We start from the raw sequence: 14809 nt of genomic DNA on the forward strand, positions 1-14809 counted from the left end.
TAAAGTTCAGACCTCATTGAGAGCCTCACAAGCTGTTTAAGAATCATGTTTCAAAGAAAGAAAAAATGCAGACAGGTGTGCATTTTTGATTAGACACAGCAACATTTCATAAGGCAACTGGTGTTTATTGTTTATTGTTGGTAAGTGGGTAGAGTGGGGTGCAATAACAACAGAATTTAGACCGTGAAAGGGGTTGAGATTTACGCACAGATTAAATTTAAGCAGTATATTTAACATTTAAATGACATGATGTGACAGGATTATAACCCTGAATGTCTTTAATTCCAAAGTTTTGTTACTTTTAATAGTAAAAATAAATGATGTTTTTTCTTCAAAATCACTTAATGAATTCAAATTCCTTTAAACCTGAAAAGAATAATAGACAGAGTTTATTTGTCATTTTGTTTACTCAAGTGTAAAAAAAAAAGAAATTTCATTTGGAACACCTCTCTCTGGACAATTACATCTTTTTAAAAGTGCAGCCTTGAAAAATAGTAAATTTAAAAAAAATTAAGTGATAGCTTGAATTATATGAAGTTATATCCAGAGAAAGCTATATTTGAACCTCAGATTCGTTGTGCTTGGATGATCACCGTGCAACACAATTCTACCTTGTACTGCGTGTGCCGAAATACAGAGCAATGAGATGAGACAACACCAGAAATAAGGCAACAAGTTTGGGACCAAAGGAGAAATGAAACTATTACTTTATACAATGAAGGGCTATCTGTTCCTCACAGTCTTTAGATTAAGTAAAACATTGCAGTGAAACAGACCAAATGAAGGGACTGAAGCGATGCACCGATAGAAGGATTGCTGCAGAGTCAAATACAAAATGCAGGCGAATGCCTACTGTCGCCACAAGCTCCTCCAAGAGGAGCGATTCCTGCAGTCAATGACTCAGTGCATCAGCTGGGTTCCCTTATATAGAAAACCTTTAAACAGTCTGACTGAATGATCTGGCTGAATTACATCTTCAAAGTGCCTTGCTAATTGGGAATTGAAACATTGAATGGAATATGAATATTTGGGACTATATATCAATATTTGAAATCTCTACTGCTCTTCTGGCTGATTACCAGTATTCATATTATATGTATTTCAAATATTTCCTTTCTTTATGCACTGTGAAATAAAAAACCTTCCACGCTGCTGACATTTCTTCTCTGTCTCAGTTAATCACTCCGCAATACTGGGCTAAATCATTATCACTTTTATACGCCCAAACAAATAACACACGGCCAACCGCTCCCCTCCTGAAACAAACAGCTATAAGATGTAAGTAAAAATCAGTTTTCAATATTAGCCCAGTTTTAATATTTAAACTGATACGGATGTGTTAATAAAAACTGAATAAGAGCGGTTTGATCAAAGGTATAGAGGACTATCATTTATTTCCGGGTTGATCATCTAAATAAGTGGTGCTCCTGATTTTCAATCATTCTGGTGATATGTTTACTTAAGGCCATCCTACGTGCTCGTCCCCAGTTAGCTTTTTCTTTCCGCGCATGCACACTTTCAGGTGTATGAATGTGGTGAGCTACAGTTTCAGCCAGTCATTGAAGCTCACCTTTCTCACAGCGGTTCTTTGAAAATGGCTGAGGGTCGTAAGAGAAAAAGTGACTACGTAGTGTATGAGAAGGAAAAAATAGGCCTTAGAAGAGGCAGATATAAGCCAGAATGCTTTGCTTGGAGAGATACCTCGCAAAGCATTATGGGATTTGCTGTCACAGCGACCCGCTGTCGCCATACGCTGCCACTACCCGACAGCGGCGACTAATAACAGATGGCGCAGGCACCGCTTGGTGGAGGAGTTACGTGACCAATGGGGAGTAAAAGCTATTATCAGTCCAAACGGTAAGTTAAATGAGTTCACTATAAAGTCCACTATATAGTCCCTGCTCTATATAGTGATTGAGGGATCTAGGGGTTAGGGTGGACAATCAGACACAGTAAGCTTGTGTTAAATATGAGCTATGAGTGCAGCAACTTCTAAACAGAGCGTGCATGAGGAGAAATAGGCTTGTGCATGCTGTTGCACGCGTTTAATAGGCGTTCCCTCTCGGGAGCAGGCACAGGGTTGTGCATGTGTATTTTTTTTTTTGTGGGCAAATCTTTCAACAACAAAAAATCACGAAAATCCTATAGGTATAGTGGCTATAAAGGTATAGCCACTATACCTTTAATTGCTCAAAAGAACATACAAGAACATGCTAATTGACAACTGACATAATGGTCTATGTATCAAAGTTGTTGATATGATTTCTTTTTTTATATTTAAGTGGGAAATATTAGGAACAAGACTGGCGATCTGTCCAGGGTGGACCCCGCCTCTCGCCCGTTGACAGCTGGAGATAGGCACCAGCACCCCTCGCGACCCCGCATGGGATAAAGTGTGACGGAAAATGGATGGATGGATATAAGGAACAATGATAACAAAAACAAATATAAGTGTTAACCCATGTGCACTGAAATAAGACCTAGTAGTTGTTGGTGAAGTCATTTGCTTCAACCAGATAAATAGTAATAAAAATACTGACAAAATTATCACTGTGCTCACATAAACAATTAACATGACAACAAAAACCAAAAATGATTTTATGCACACCCGCACTTATAAATGAACAATGTTTGGTTGGACTCAGACGAGTCAAGAAGCAGAAGCCCACTCCTCATCGCATGACTCAGACAGCCATATGCTACTGCAGGGACTATTATAAAGAGGAAGAGGAGGAGGAGGAGGGGACTGCTGGTGGAGGACAAGAGAAGAAGAGGAACAACACAAGTTTCACAAACACAACACAAAGAAAGGAGGAGGAGTGAGTGGGGGAATGAATGAGAGGGAGAGGCAAAGAGCGACAAGAAGGAGGGGAAAAGAGATGGGTGGAACAAGAGAGAGATGACAGCTCAGAGATTTGGAGAAAAGTAGAGGAAGGGGCTATGGAGGCAGGTTCAATAAATAAAAAATTTACTAAAGCCAATTTGCTGTAACATTAAAAAAGAAGCTCATAAAACATCTCAACGCATCCTTTCATCTACCCTCTCCAATTTGTTAAACGAATCACAACAAAACCAGAAGCACAAGTACTACATAGTTCAATGCTTCATTCATTGGATTATCCAATGAGAAGAGCCATTTGTAGCGGCAGTTGCCTCAGTGACGCATAGCTTGTACAGTAATTAGCCCATCTGTGAGTCACACATACACACATGCAGGCATAGCCAGAAAGGCCACATTACACATTGTATGTGAAATCAAACAGCAACCATGCCTACTTTAAGCGAGGTAGTCATTATTGGGGCTAATTATTTTATCACGCCGTTAGTCACTGTTTTTCAGATAGCAAACGTCAGCCGACATTCTGAGCAGTTAATATGATCATAATAACTATTTAAGAGGGGTAAATAATCCTCTTAGATTAGGCAAATAAAACAACGTGATTATATAAAATGTTTTTTAGGAATCTCATGATTGAAAAATGCATATTTTCATTTAAACACAAACGCTTCTTAGTCCAGCCGTCCTTGCAGCAGCAATTCAAAATGACACATTTATAGTTCAGTTTAGTTAGAATATGATGTAATATTTGCAGCTATTTCATGAGAATAAACGTGATAAATGTTCATATATTTACAACAAATGGCTGACAGACATCACCAGACTTGTTGCATTAAGACCAACTGCAGTGCAGACTTTAATGTAGAGCTCAACGTTTGATTACTGGGATTAAGGCTTTCATTTGCTATATGTGTTCTCAGATATTACTATAAACATAGACCTCTTATGGGTATTAAGGAATACATATGTTATAACAGCTTATACTTTCTTATAGAGCCTAGTCCTTATAGAAAGAGCCCAGAGCTGAAATAAGTTTTCTCTAGCTGTGTGAAGTATAGAGTAATGCAACATTACCCCTCTCACACCTGTTCCTGTACTCGACAGGCAAGCTTTTTCTTACTTCAAGGTAAAGTGGAGGATTTTCACAAATTTTTGAAAAGACCCACCCTCTCCACATTAATAAAAATGCACATGCACAACCCTGTACCAACTCCTGAGAGGGAACGCCTATGAAACGCGTGCAAGAGCATGCACAAGCCCATTTCTCCTCATGCACGCTCTGTTTAAAAGCTGCTGTTCTCATAGCTCATACAAGCAAATTGTGTCTTAATCTCCGCTCTAATCCCCCGATAACTATATAGATTGGGGAGTATATAGTAGACTTTATAGTGAACTCAGTTAACTGATCCTTTGGTCAAATGATCACTGCTTTTTGCTCCCAGTTGGTCACATACATCCTCCACTGAGTGGTGCCTACGCCATCTTTGTTATTAATCACCGATGTTAGATAGTGGCAGCGTTTGTCTATAGCGGGCCACTGTGACAGTAAATCCCATAATGCTTTGTGAAGAGAGCTTTCCGCGCAAAGCATTCCAGGATATATCTGAGTCTACTGAGGCCTTTCTTTTCTTCTTATATACTTCGTAAACACTTTTTCTCCTTCGACCCTCAGCCATTTTCAAAGAATAGTGGTGAGAAAGGTGAGCTTCAATGACTGTCTGAAACTGTAGCTCACCACAGATATATGCCCAAAAGTGGGGATGTGCATAAAAAGATAGCTAAGGGGATGACCCAGTGGGACGGTTCTATGTAAGCATATCAGCAGAATGATTGACAATTAGGAGGAACAGTTATTTTGATGATCTGCCCGGCAATGAAAGATTGTCCTCTATACCTTTAAAGACAAGATCAAATCAGCAGTTTAAAATTATTTCTCATCACTTAAAGAAGTCATCAATCATTGAAGAATGGCAACTTAAATAGCAACCCCCATTACTTTTCTAAAGGTTATGGTCTTTTGATACGAGTGAAGCAGCGAGATAATGATACTTTTCCTATTTTTATTTCAATACCTTGTCACACTGTGCGCAGCTCATAGCAGTAAGTGCCTGATGAATCAAAATAGCAGCAAGAGCCAATTAGAGGAAGCATGCAACATTGCTTAACCAGAAGATTCTGACAAAACTGACCACACTAAGATGAATTGTTTCTCTCATGAGGAATCACTCTTTGTTTAGTTTGAGCACAGATGCTCACACATCGTTGCATTGAAGCTGGGGCTAAAGAGTCTAACATTCAGCAGTTCCTTTACTCAAAATGACTCGTCTCAGCCGATACGCTGATCCTAACAATGTGCTCATCTGCGCCTGAGTGGGTGTTCAGTGGAGAAACGTGCACAACACCAGAGAACCAAAGTTGTATTGTAAATCACACTGAATGAGAGGTTGAACATAACGTTTGTACTTTCTGTGTAGATGTTGTCCATTTACGAATGAGTCCCGCTTTCTGTTTTTGGCAACTTAATCACAAAACCCTTTAGAATTATTAGAAACAATTATATTAAGGTAATTAACACTATTAGAGCATGTAGACAAAAGATGGTAAGTGCTGGGTGGGAAAATAAAGATCAATCAAGGATGATCAGATGAAGTGTAAACTAACAAGAAAGTTCTGAAAATTTGGAATAAATTAAAAACAACCTCTGTGAGACTACCATGCCCTGTTAACTGTTGAAGATGCTATAGTTAGCTCTTAGTTTGTAGGTTCAAAATTTGCACAAAACATTATTCCGATCAAAGGACCGAATAATGCTATATTTGAAAGATACTTTTAGATTTATGAAACTTTTTTCTCCATTTATCAATTTCTGAAAAATTTTATTTCATTCTTGTGAAAGTAATATATCTCTTTTTAAAGGAATGTTAGGTACAAATCACGTGCAGTACTTTTATCTGTTACATTAGCACCGAACTGGATTTAAAGGAGAACAATGTTATATGCCTATTTACGACACTTACCTGGTCTATCTCCATGAGCTTAGGGAAGGCCCCCGGCCACTCAATGGCCACCTTGACGATGTCTGCCGGCGGCGGCATGGCTGCCAGGAGAGTGCTGGGTGCGAGTCTCGCTGCCTCACACCTCTGTCAAACACTTCTAAAGATGGTTCATCCAAACCTGCAAACAGAAAGGGGAACACATTAGGTGGTCATACAAGATGTGGTTTAAAGACATTTCTTTGAGCAGTGAGCAAATGCAGACAAGCGCAGAGCTAAAACATTCATGAGAAATAGACGCTGCATGTAATATTTGGCATGCATGTCACATTTGTTTTGAGCTTTTAATCGTGCATCTAGGGTGGAATGATTGTATAACATGCAGTTTACACTTTCACAATATACTGACAACACAATTTTCACGTGATTGTAGATTTGCGCTAAACAATCTGCTCTTTTTCATCATCAACAAGTTTTTTACATAAATCCGGATTGTTCTCTGACCAAAAGCTGCTTTCTATGTAGACCGCTTTACATTTGAATCCTATTTATTATGGTTCGAGCTTCAACAAACATAGTTTTCCAAAACAATGCTAGATAGAAGTTAAAAAACATTTTTTTGTTGAGAAGAAATTGAGTCCAAGTCTCAACCAATTCATCCTAACTGTTAAATATAAAAGAAAAGAAGCAGGTTGTGATGGAAGAGTGACCCACAGTCAATGAGGTCTAAAGATAATCACAAATCTGAAGAAGCAAATGTCCCTAAATGTGATTAAAATTGTGGATTCGGGGTCTGACGATCACAAACTCCAGTCAAAAGCTTCTGCTCCAAAACCAGCTCAATTAAGCTCACCTGTTATTTGGAGCTGGCCATTTTGAAAAGATTAAATATTTGATTGATAAAACATAAATTGTGTTTTTATTGTGATACACATTTATCTCATAATAATGATGAGGGTCATTATAAATGCCCATCTCTATTTATATCAAAAGAAAATCAGTTGAACCTTAAAACAAACTGGGTGTAAAAGAGGCTAATCTGAATGGTTATGGAATGCACAAAGCAGAAGCCAACATGGGCTTCAGTAGTGACCCTCGGGAATGATCAGTGCTCTCACCCTCAGGTGTCTGTGCCCAGAGACCAGACCATTTAGATCAAATATACAAATTCTAATAAGAATAATAGAAGAAAAAAAGAAGCCATAATTATACAAGAAGCTTTCTGTCTGTTGTATTATGCTAATGGAAATTTGTCCCAAAAAAATCAGGCAGATTCTATGTATATATTTGTGAAATAAAAAAAAGAAAGGTTTATGAAATCTTTTCTCTTTAAATATAAATACACATAAGAATATAAAGATGAGGGTAGTTTTTCTTTGGCATGTTAATGTTTAGAAAAACTGCATAAAACATTCAGACATTCATGATCTGCTGAGCTACAGATGTATGCACTGGCCGAGTTTGATCAAATGCTTTTTACAAAAACGTAAACTTTTCACACAACTTTTCTCACTCACATAAACAAATAGACTCTATAAAACATACCTCTACTGCCAAACAATGATGTTATGATAATTGGACTCAGATTCAGAGGAGTGACAAAGCTAACAAAACAACATTGCTGATCTCAAATGCAATAACTGAACACTGGACTCGTAATCCAGGGTTACTCCAGTGGTATTTAAGACACTTTAGAGGGTACAAAGTAGCACACTAGGTGGTGTAGGTGCCAGCAGCATGTCTGACCTGAAAAAAACCCCAATGGATTTCCAAGATAAGCCAGTTAGAAGACCCAAGTTGGAGATTCAGCCAAATCACAGCCACTCTGTAAAGCGGGGCTTTGTAAACCTGTCTGTATGTTTGCTGAATGATTTCTAATGAAACTTACTCCTGCTCACAGTCTTGGGAAAGTGGAGGTTTCATATAAAAGACATGATCTATTATTTATAAAGTACGCCTGTTTAGAAAACTTGGAAGATCCAAGTTTCTGATAAAGCGCTGGGTTTACTTTTTCAATCTTAATCCATAATGCATAAAAAACTGCCTGAGACTAGCTCCTAGGAGAGTAACACTGAGCATAAAGTTGTACATTTTGATGCATAAATCCTGCATGCATGTGCACAGAGCAAGTGGGGGAACGTCTCCATTCATGACACACATAACACAAAAATCCTCTCCATCTGGAGTCTACGCTCTACTGAACAATCTAGACAGCTTTTTGTAAATGTACAATAATTTAATGACAGCATACAGAATAATAGTCCTCTGATTTGGTAGGAGTCCCCCCCCCATAATATTTCCTGCAGCCTTAATTCAAGGGGTTGTTGTCATGGCAGCTGCTGCATCAATAGCTTGAGATCTGGATGCGATTTTCTTTCTAAAAATGACTGGCATACTCAAGTCGCATCTGCCACAACTCAACCAAAATGAGTCATTCAAGCTCTCCACTTTGAATCTCACCGCTGAGATATGAATGACTTATGCTCATTCAACAGAAGATTGGTTTTATAAAGTACATTAAAAACTTGGCGCTCTACAAGCGCTTAGCATATGGGAGGTTTGAAAGGTTGTATTTTTACCATTTTCTCTTTAAAAAAGCACTTCCTGGTAAATTCAGACAAAGCGATGATAGAAAACAAACAGATAGATTCTGTATCATCCCAGCAGAATTAACACGCTCCATGTCAAATATTTAATCTCCGAAAAATGAATGCAGCATCATTAAACACTGTTGAACCCTTCCTCAATTTATTTACATCACCCGAGTATTGTAAAACAGGTTAAATTCTAAAAAAGATTGCCTAAGATAAAATTTGTTTTTTATTGATGAGTAGATTCACTAGTAAAAACCTGGCTTTATATACAATATAAAACCCACGTTTGTCATATAATATATAATCACGTTTTAGTTTAACTTAAGCAGCCAATCTTATTCTGATCAACCTGTAAAATAATAATGACACTTAAATAGTACTTGCTTGGTAACATGAAGTAGGCTAAGAGTAACAGAAAGTCACAGACCCTCTACAAGAGGAATATCAAGACAGTTTACAGCTACAAATGGAACAAGTCACAAATCAGCCCAGAGGAGTTTGTAAAGACAGTTATAAGTGTTGAACAGTCTTGCAGGCCAACCAAAATATACTCGGTAATAAACTGTCAAATCATGTAGGTCGTCATTAAGGAACCAGGAAACACATTAGAAGCACGTGACAACATAGTAGCCTGCATTAAGGACACATTTTAAGACTTAATAGGAAAGTGATACTAGAGAAAATGGCACCAAATTTCCAAAGCAAAAAACACTGCTGACGAAAATGAACCCGAAGGTGTGACTCATCTTTGTCGAAAAACATGTCAATGTCCACTAAGACGACATATATTCAATGGAGTAATCATAATAAGAGACTTCTTGTGTCCCACCGCCTCAAATATAAGACTCACAGTAGTTCAGAAAAGTAACATTGTAGCACCAGTCACAAATGGTGGCAGGGTAATGGTCTGGGTTTGCTTTGCTGTTTTAAGAGCTGGAAAACTTGCCATAATTGGATCATTAACAAAATCTGTCCTCTACAAGACACAGTAAGAGAATATCCAGCCATTAGTTATGATTCAGAAATGCTCACAAGTAGTTTTACCCAAATCTGTAAAGTTTCAAAGGGTGTAAGCAGAATAATTTAAAACCAAGTCTTGGTTCTGGTATAGTCTCAAATTTCTATTGACTGAAGTAAACCTTTTCTAATCAAATTCAACACATTTTGTGAAGTTCTAACCCTGAATTTACACTACGTTTAACTCTAGTGCAAACAAAAAAAAAAAAAAACGAAAACAAAAAATGAATTATTCTATGGATTCTTAACACTTAAACCCACTTCACTTTTTGTTTTTGTGCAACCAGTTATATTCTACGACTGAGGTACACTGAGATCAAAGAATCCCTGTCTGTTGCTTATCATAGTGTATTTACCTGGTCATTATGTTTTGATTTTTCTAAGTTAATATAAACAGCCCAGTAGATGATCTAATGTAAGCAAATGCATATTTATATGATATGAAATCTGTTAGTATATTGATTTCTTGAATATAATCTAGTCTGTCTTAACTGAATCGTTTAAAATGTTGATGTTGTGACTATTCCATTTCTATTTAAAATTAAAAGAACTGAATTTAACACTTTTTCAGGTTATCCAATGTGTGACAAAATTTTTTTACAAAAAAGCAAAGACAGTTGAAATGTATAAAGGAGTAAAAACCTTTTATTGTGCTCCACATCTTAGTTAACATAAGTGGTGCCATATTCATACACTCAGCATGCTGACTCACTCACTCAGTTTCAGCAGACAAAACATGGTAGTCATTGATATGCAGACACCTGTGTGTCCAAACAAAGAATAAAGACAAAGAGAAAGTGACCGAAAGCTGTACCCTCTGTCATGGTTGGCCAAGATTTAAGCCATGCTGTAAGCAACAGTTCCAGGGATTGGTCTGATGTTTGGTTCACCACTTTAATTAAAATGAATGCATTTCTAAGAATTGTCTTAAGAAATGCAAGGCATTAAGAAGATAAATCAAATGGACCAAAGGGTATTCTGTTTTGTGCTAAGGGTTAATGTTTCAACAACTACTCAGTGGGCAGAACGACTTTCAGAAAACACATTTATGATAATGTGTTGTCACAATCAGAGACAATATTCTCCATACATTGGCCATTGTGTCAAACTAGTCCTCCCATTCGCATCAGTGCTGTTCATTGGATGCTTTCTTCTTTGCAGACATGGCTATGCATCTAAATTCCAGCAGATTAGAATCTTTTTTTAATCAGTCAGACTACCTTCCCATTCTTGATAACAGTACCGGTTTAAGGTCACTAAAATACCCTTCTGTTGCTGCTGATGCTTACTTTGCACTGCAGTATGTGGTTTTCATCAGTTTTACAGGCATTAATGCATTGAGCTGCTGCTATGATTCACTATTTTTGTTAACCAACAATCAAGTAGCTGTAACTAATACAATTAGTGTTTTTGGAAACTGAAGGAGCAATGTCTATCACTCTGTTGAGGATAATACAGAGTACCTGTAGGGCTGTCAATTAGAAGCTAGTTGCTTGAGCAGGCAGCCCAATAAACCAGCAAAAACAAGTTTGCTATTCTTTTATTACTGCATAAAGAACAGAAGGAAAAATAAGTAGAACATTCTGTGCAACAAGCTGAATAATGGAGGTCCAAGGTTACCGTTTTGCCTCAAACAATATCGTTAAAAACAACTTGTCCTCAATTCAACCACAAAAGTGTATGCTTAGTATGCTTAGGTTTTCCTCTAATGCACAGAAACACATGTGGCTGTGCACTCAGTAGTTTTTATTTGGACGGTGACTGTCAGTGCAAATGGAAAAACCAAAACAGAGACACCATAAAAATTCCTGATTAAAAATGTATCTGCTTATATAAATATATGTAATGACTTGAAGGTTCTTTTGCTTATCAACAGCAACGGCTGAAAACATAATGATCAAAAGTTGCAAGGTCATTGTTTCTTTATCGGAGAAATACTTTCACCTGCAGAGTAGTCATACTTTACCTGCATTGCACTGTGGGTAGACGGATCATCTGTCTGAAAAGACCCTGGTGTCTGCAGCACAGAAATAAACATGACTTCTATTTCACCTTTTCAATTCAAACCAGAATGCAACTTGCATCACACAACAATAATGAATATATTATTTATGATGTACACCTATATTGGTTTTTGTTGCTTAGAAAAATTTCTTTATCTTTGCTTTTGAATTGCAAATAATTTATTTTTTTTTTTTAACTGTGAGCGAACCTAAAATGTATCTAAACTGATCATTTGGATGTAAATCTGTTTTTCCTGTGTGAAACTGATAAGGTAAGATTTGGTAGTGCAAACAAGAGGCTCTCCTTCTGACTCCAGCCTTGCATTGCAGCCAGAAAACTGGCTCCAATAAAAACAGTGAGGTTCATGCTTTGCGTATACGGGTTTATTATTTTAAGCATCTTGTCATCTAACAGTGACTTCAGATGACGCAAGACTGGTTACCCTCTGGGATTATTGGCTGGAAATACACATAGCGATATGTTCAAGCACACAAACACCGATCTCATTGCTAGCTGTAAAAACAGGCTTAAATTCAATTTAGAGACATAGTAGTGCAATACACCATCACACAATGAGCAGCTTTACAACATGGCCTCATCTGATTAACATATTTCTATCTTCCTTCTACCACTCCTGAAAACAGCAGTCAGGCAACAAGATACAAGAGGTGCGTGTTTGACCATACATGTCTTTAATAGGCTGTGTCAATTCCCATTGTGTCCTTCTGACATCTCATCAGAGCCACTTTATGGTAAATGGTAGCTTGATACCAAGCTATCTGCTGTCAGATCTCATCATGTCAGAATCGGCTGATTTAAATCAGCCTTGTAAAGTTGACTCTGAAAGAGTTCATGTTTATTTTTTGCTCCGCCTAAAGGTTAGACAAGCTCACAGGCAGGAACATCTCCCTGTTTTTATTTTCTTTTACAGTACGACTAATGATTTCATGGTTCGGCCAGTTTAAAGAGTCCACTCTATTCAAATCTTCTGAGAAGCAAAAGAAAGACGTTCTTTATAACATACATTTCATTTTTTTTTAAATCACTGAAATAAATTAAATTTTTTAAATGTTTTAATTCTCTGAGATGCACCTGTATGTAGGACTGTGCTGCCAAGACTATAATAATACACAACAAGACTTTAAACTGCAAATGAGAAAGCATGCAATCAGTCTATACTTCAACATTTGCAAATCTGAGATGAAATTCTTTGAGATAAATAAAAAAACAGAGACCAGATTGGACCCAGTGGTTCAGAAAAAGCTATTGATGAGCAGTAAAGGGCACAACAGAGGAGAGAAGGCCACAGATTGAATGGGCAGGGCTTGGTTCCCCTTAATAATTCATGTAGTGTTATGCGAGGGTCACCTCATCTGTAAAGGGAGGATGGAGGGGGGGTAAATACTGAGGAAAAGGGGGAGGGAATAAAAGGGAGAGAGTAGGAAACATGACCCCAAATAGAAAAAAGGAAAGAAGAAAGGGGTAATTAAGCTTAAATGGAGTTGGACATTTTTATGCCTGGAACATGGCAACTAAAATAAAAGAAAAAGAACAAAAGGCTGCAGGACAAGTGGTTTGAATAATAATAAAAACAGTATTCGAGAAAATAAAAGCATAACGTTTTAGGATAAATTTAGACATTTGTTAAAGAGACAAAAACATGAAAATTTTATTGGAAACAGAAAGCAGGGAAACAGCAGAATTTAGCTTTTCATTTAACTCACAATGGAGATAAGAACAAATTGGAAAAGTATGTGTGAAAACTGGCTGTTTATCCTTCGACCTTTAAAGAGGATCCATAATGCTGCGATGAGGCAGCAGTTTAACCCTCTCCCTAAAGACCTAAATATGCAGTTATTAAGAGTCATCTTTCCCCCATGCAGATTATGTTAGTGTTGAAATTATAATTGACCTAATTGTGACCTGTGTTATTTCTTTGACATTTAAGGTGCCATAGTCTGAGAGGCCTAATGTCTGCAAAACCACTCAACCCTGATTTAAGTATAGTACTCATTAAAACTCAAATGCTCTCTTTAATTATTCATTGAAATATTTTTGATCTGTAATAAAAAAAGGGTTTTATAAATCTTTGAACTTTAAAAATATAATCGAAAAACAATAGCGGTGAAATAAATGTTGCACTGTTTTTTATTTTTCACTTCTTTCGCATTGAGCTGCTGCAGTGGGTCGCCACAATCTAAAAATATGAACACCTTATTAAATTTTTTATTTTTTTTATAAGAGCACTTATAGATATTTCATTGATCATTTTAAATACCAACTTTTTGTACATTTAGGGGAATGAAGATAAAAATTATCACAAAAAAAGGAAGATGCTTTTATATCACTTCGAGAGGCAATATGGAGTTTTCAAATGATACTGCCACCTGTGGCCAAAACACATAATTACAGCATTCCTTTGCTCCTACTTGACAAGTTTTTTTTTGTTGTTTTATTTATTTATTTATTTATTTTTGTTTAACCTTACGTGGAGTGTCCGAATTGACCTTGATGCCGGTCGCTTCCGAGTATCCACAAGATCCATCTTGAGTATAATACTTTACTTTACTTGCTAGGTTGCATCCATTTAACATAAAACAGCGCGGGAACTTCCGACCAAAAGTACATTCAGAGAAAAAAAAAAAACACTACAGGCTTATCGATTCATCGGTGCTGAGCTACTGAGGTGTCAGTCTGCTCATCAGGCAATGTTATCCTGGTAAAGGGTCAAATAAAAACACTTTTTTTAAGATACATATTTTTAGAAAAATCTTACAAAATGTCTCTTTAAACTTTTTTTTTTACTGGTTTTAAATATGAAAAGGAAAGCCATGTGTTTACCCTCTCATGCTTTCTTTCCCCAATTCTCTCCTGGTAAGTTATCCAAAGGCTGCCCTAACCTATGGTTTTAGTGAAAGGAGAGTTCAATAGGACAATGACATTGCATAATAAAAATGGGACAAAATACTCACATTTTTAAAAGATAAAGGATTTTATATATTTTTAAGAGCTCTAGTATATAATTTAAAGGGTAAATGACTTTAAAATTATATCTACTGCTTGAGCTTGGTTTTCCATAGTTCTATTATAATGATCCTGTTGATGGCAATTACAACTAAAATACGGAAGAAAGAAACATCAAAAAGTGTACAGGATAGATGTTTAATGCAATCTTTCAGGTAAAGGTTTTACTTCGGGCAAACATTGTTAATGTTCATGCTGACTACAGTGATTCTGCTTCTTGTTGATTTTTAAAAGATTCTCCTCTAGCTTAACATCTGATGCCTTTACAAAGGGCCCAGCTTGCTGCAGGGCTCAGAGCATGTGCGCTCCATCCTTTATGTGCAAACTGAGACAAAAGG

The 14809-nt window shown here is 36.9% G+C and overlaps 1 protein-coding gene across 5 annotated transcripts in view; it reads right to left on the reverse strand.

Moving 5' to 3' along the window:
- LOC107083278 (engulfment and cell motility protein 1) overlaps positions 1-14809 on the reverse strand; it is a 119603-nt gene that overhangs the window by 63829 nt on the left and 40965 nt on the right. For all 5 annotated transcript variants that reach the window (XM_015372371.1, XM_015372374.1, XM_015372372.1 and 2 more), the window contains exon 2: positions 5857-6013. In XM_015372371.1, the coding sequence (XP_015227857.1) occupies positions 5857-5934 (78 nt within the window). In that variant the 5' untranslated portion in view covers positions 5935-6013. The remainder of the gene's footprint in view (positions 1-5856; positions 6014-14809) is intronic.

Source organism: Cyprinodon variegatus, unplaced genomic scaffold (genome assembly GCF_000732505.1).
Source record: "Cyprinodon variegatus isolate N-32 unplaced genomic scaffold, C_variegatus-1.0 Scaffold71, whole genome shotgun sequence".
In the NCBI taxonomy this organism is placed as follows: domain Eukaryota; kingdom Metazoa; phylum Chordata; class Actinopteri; order Cyprinodontiformes; family Cyprinodontidae; genus Cyprinodon; species Cyprinodon variegatus.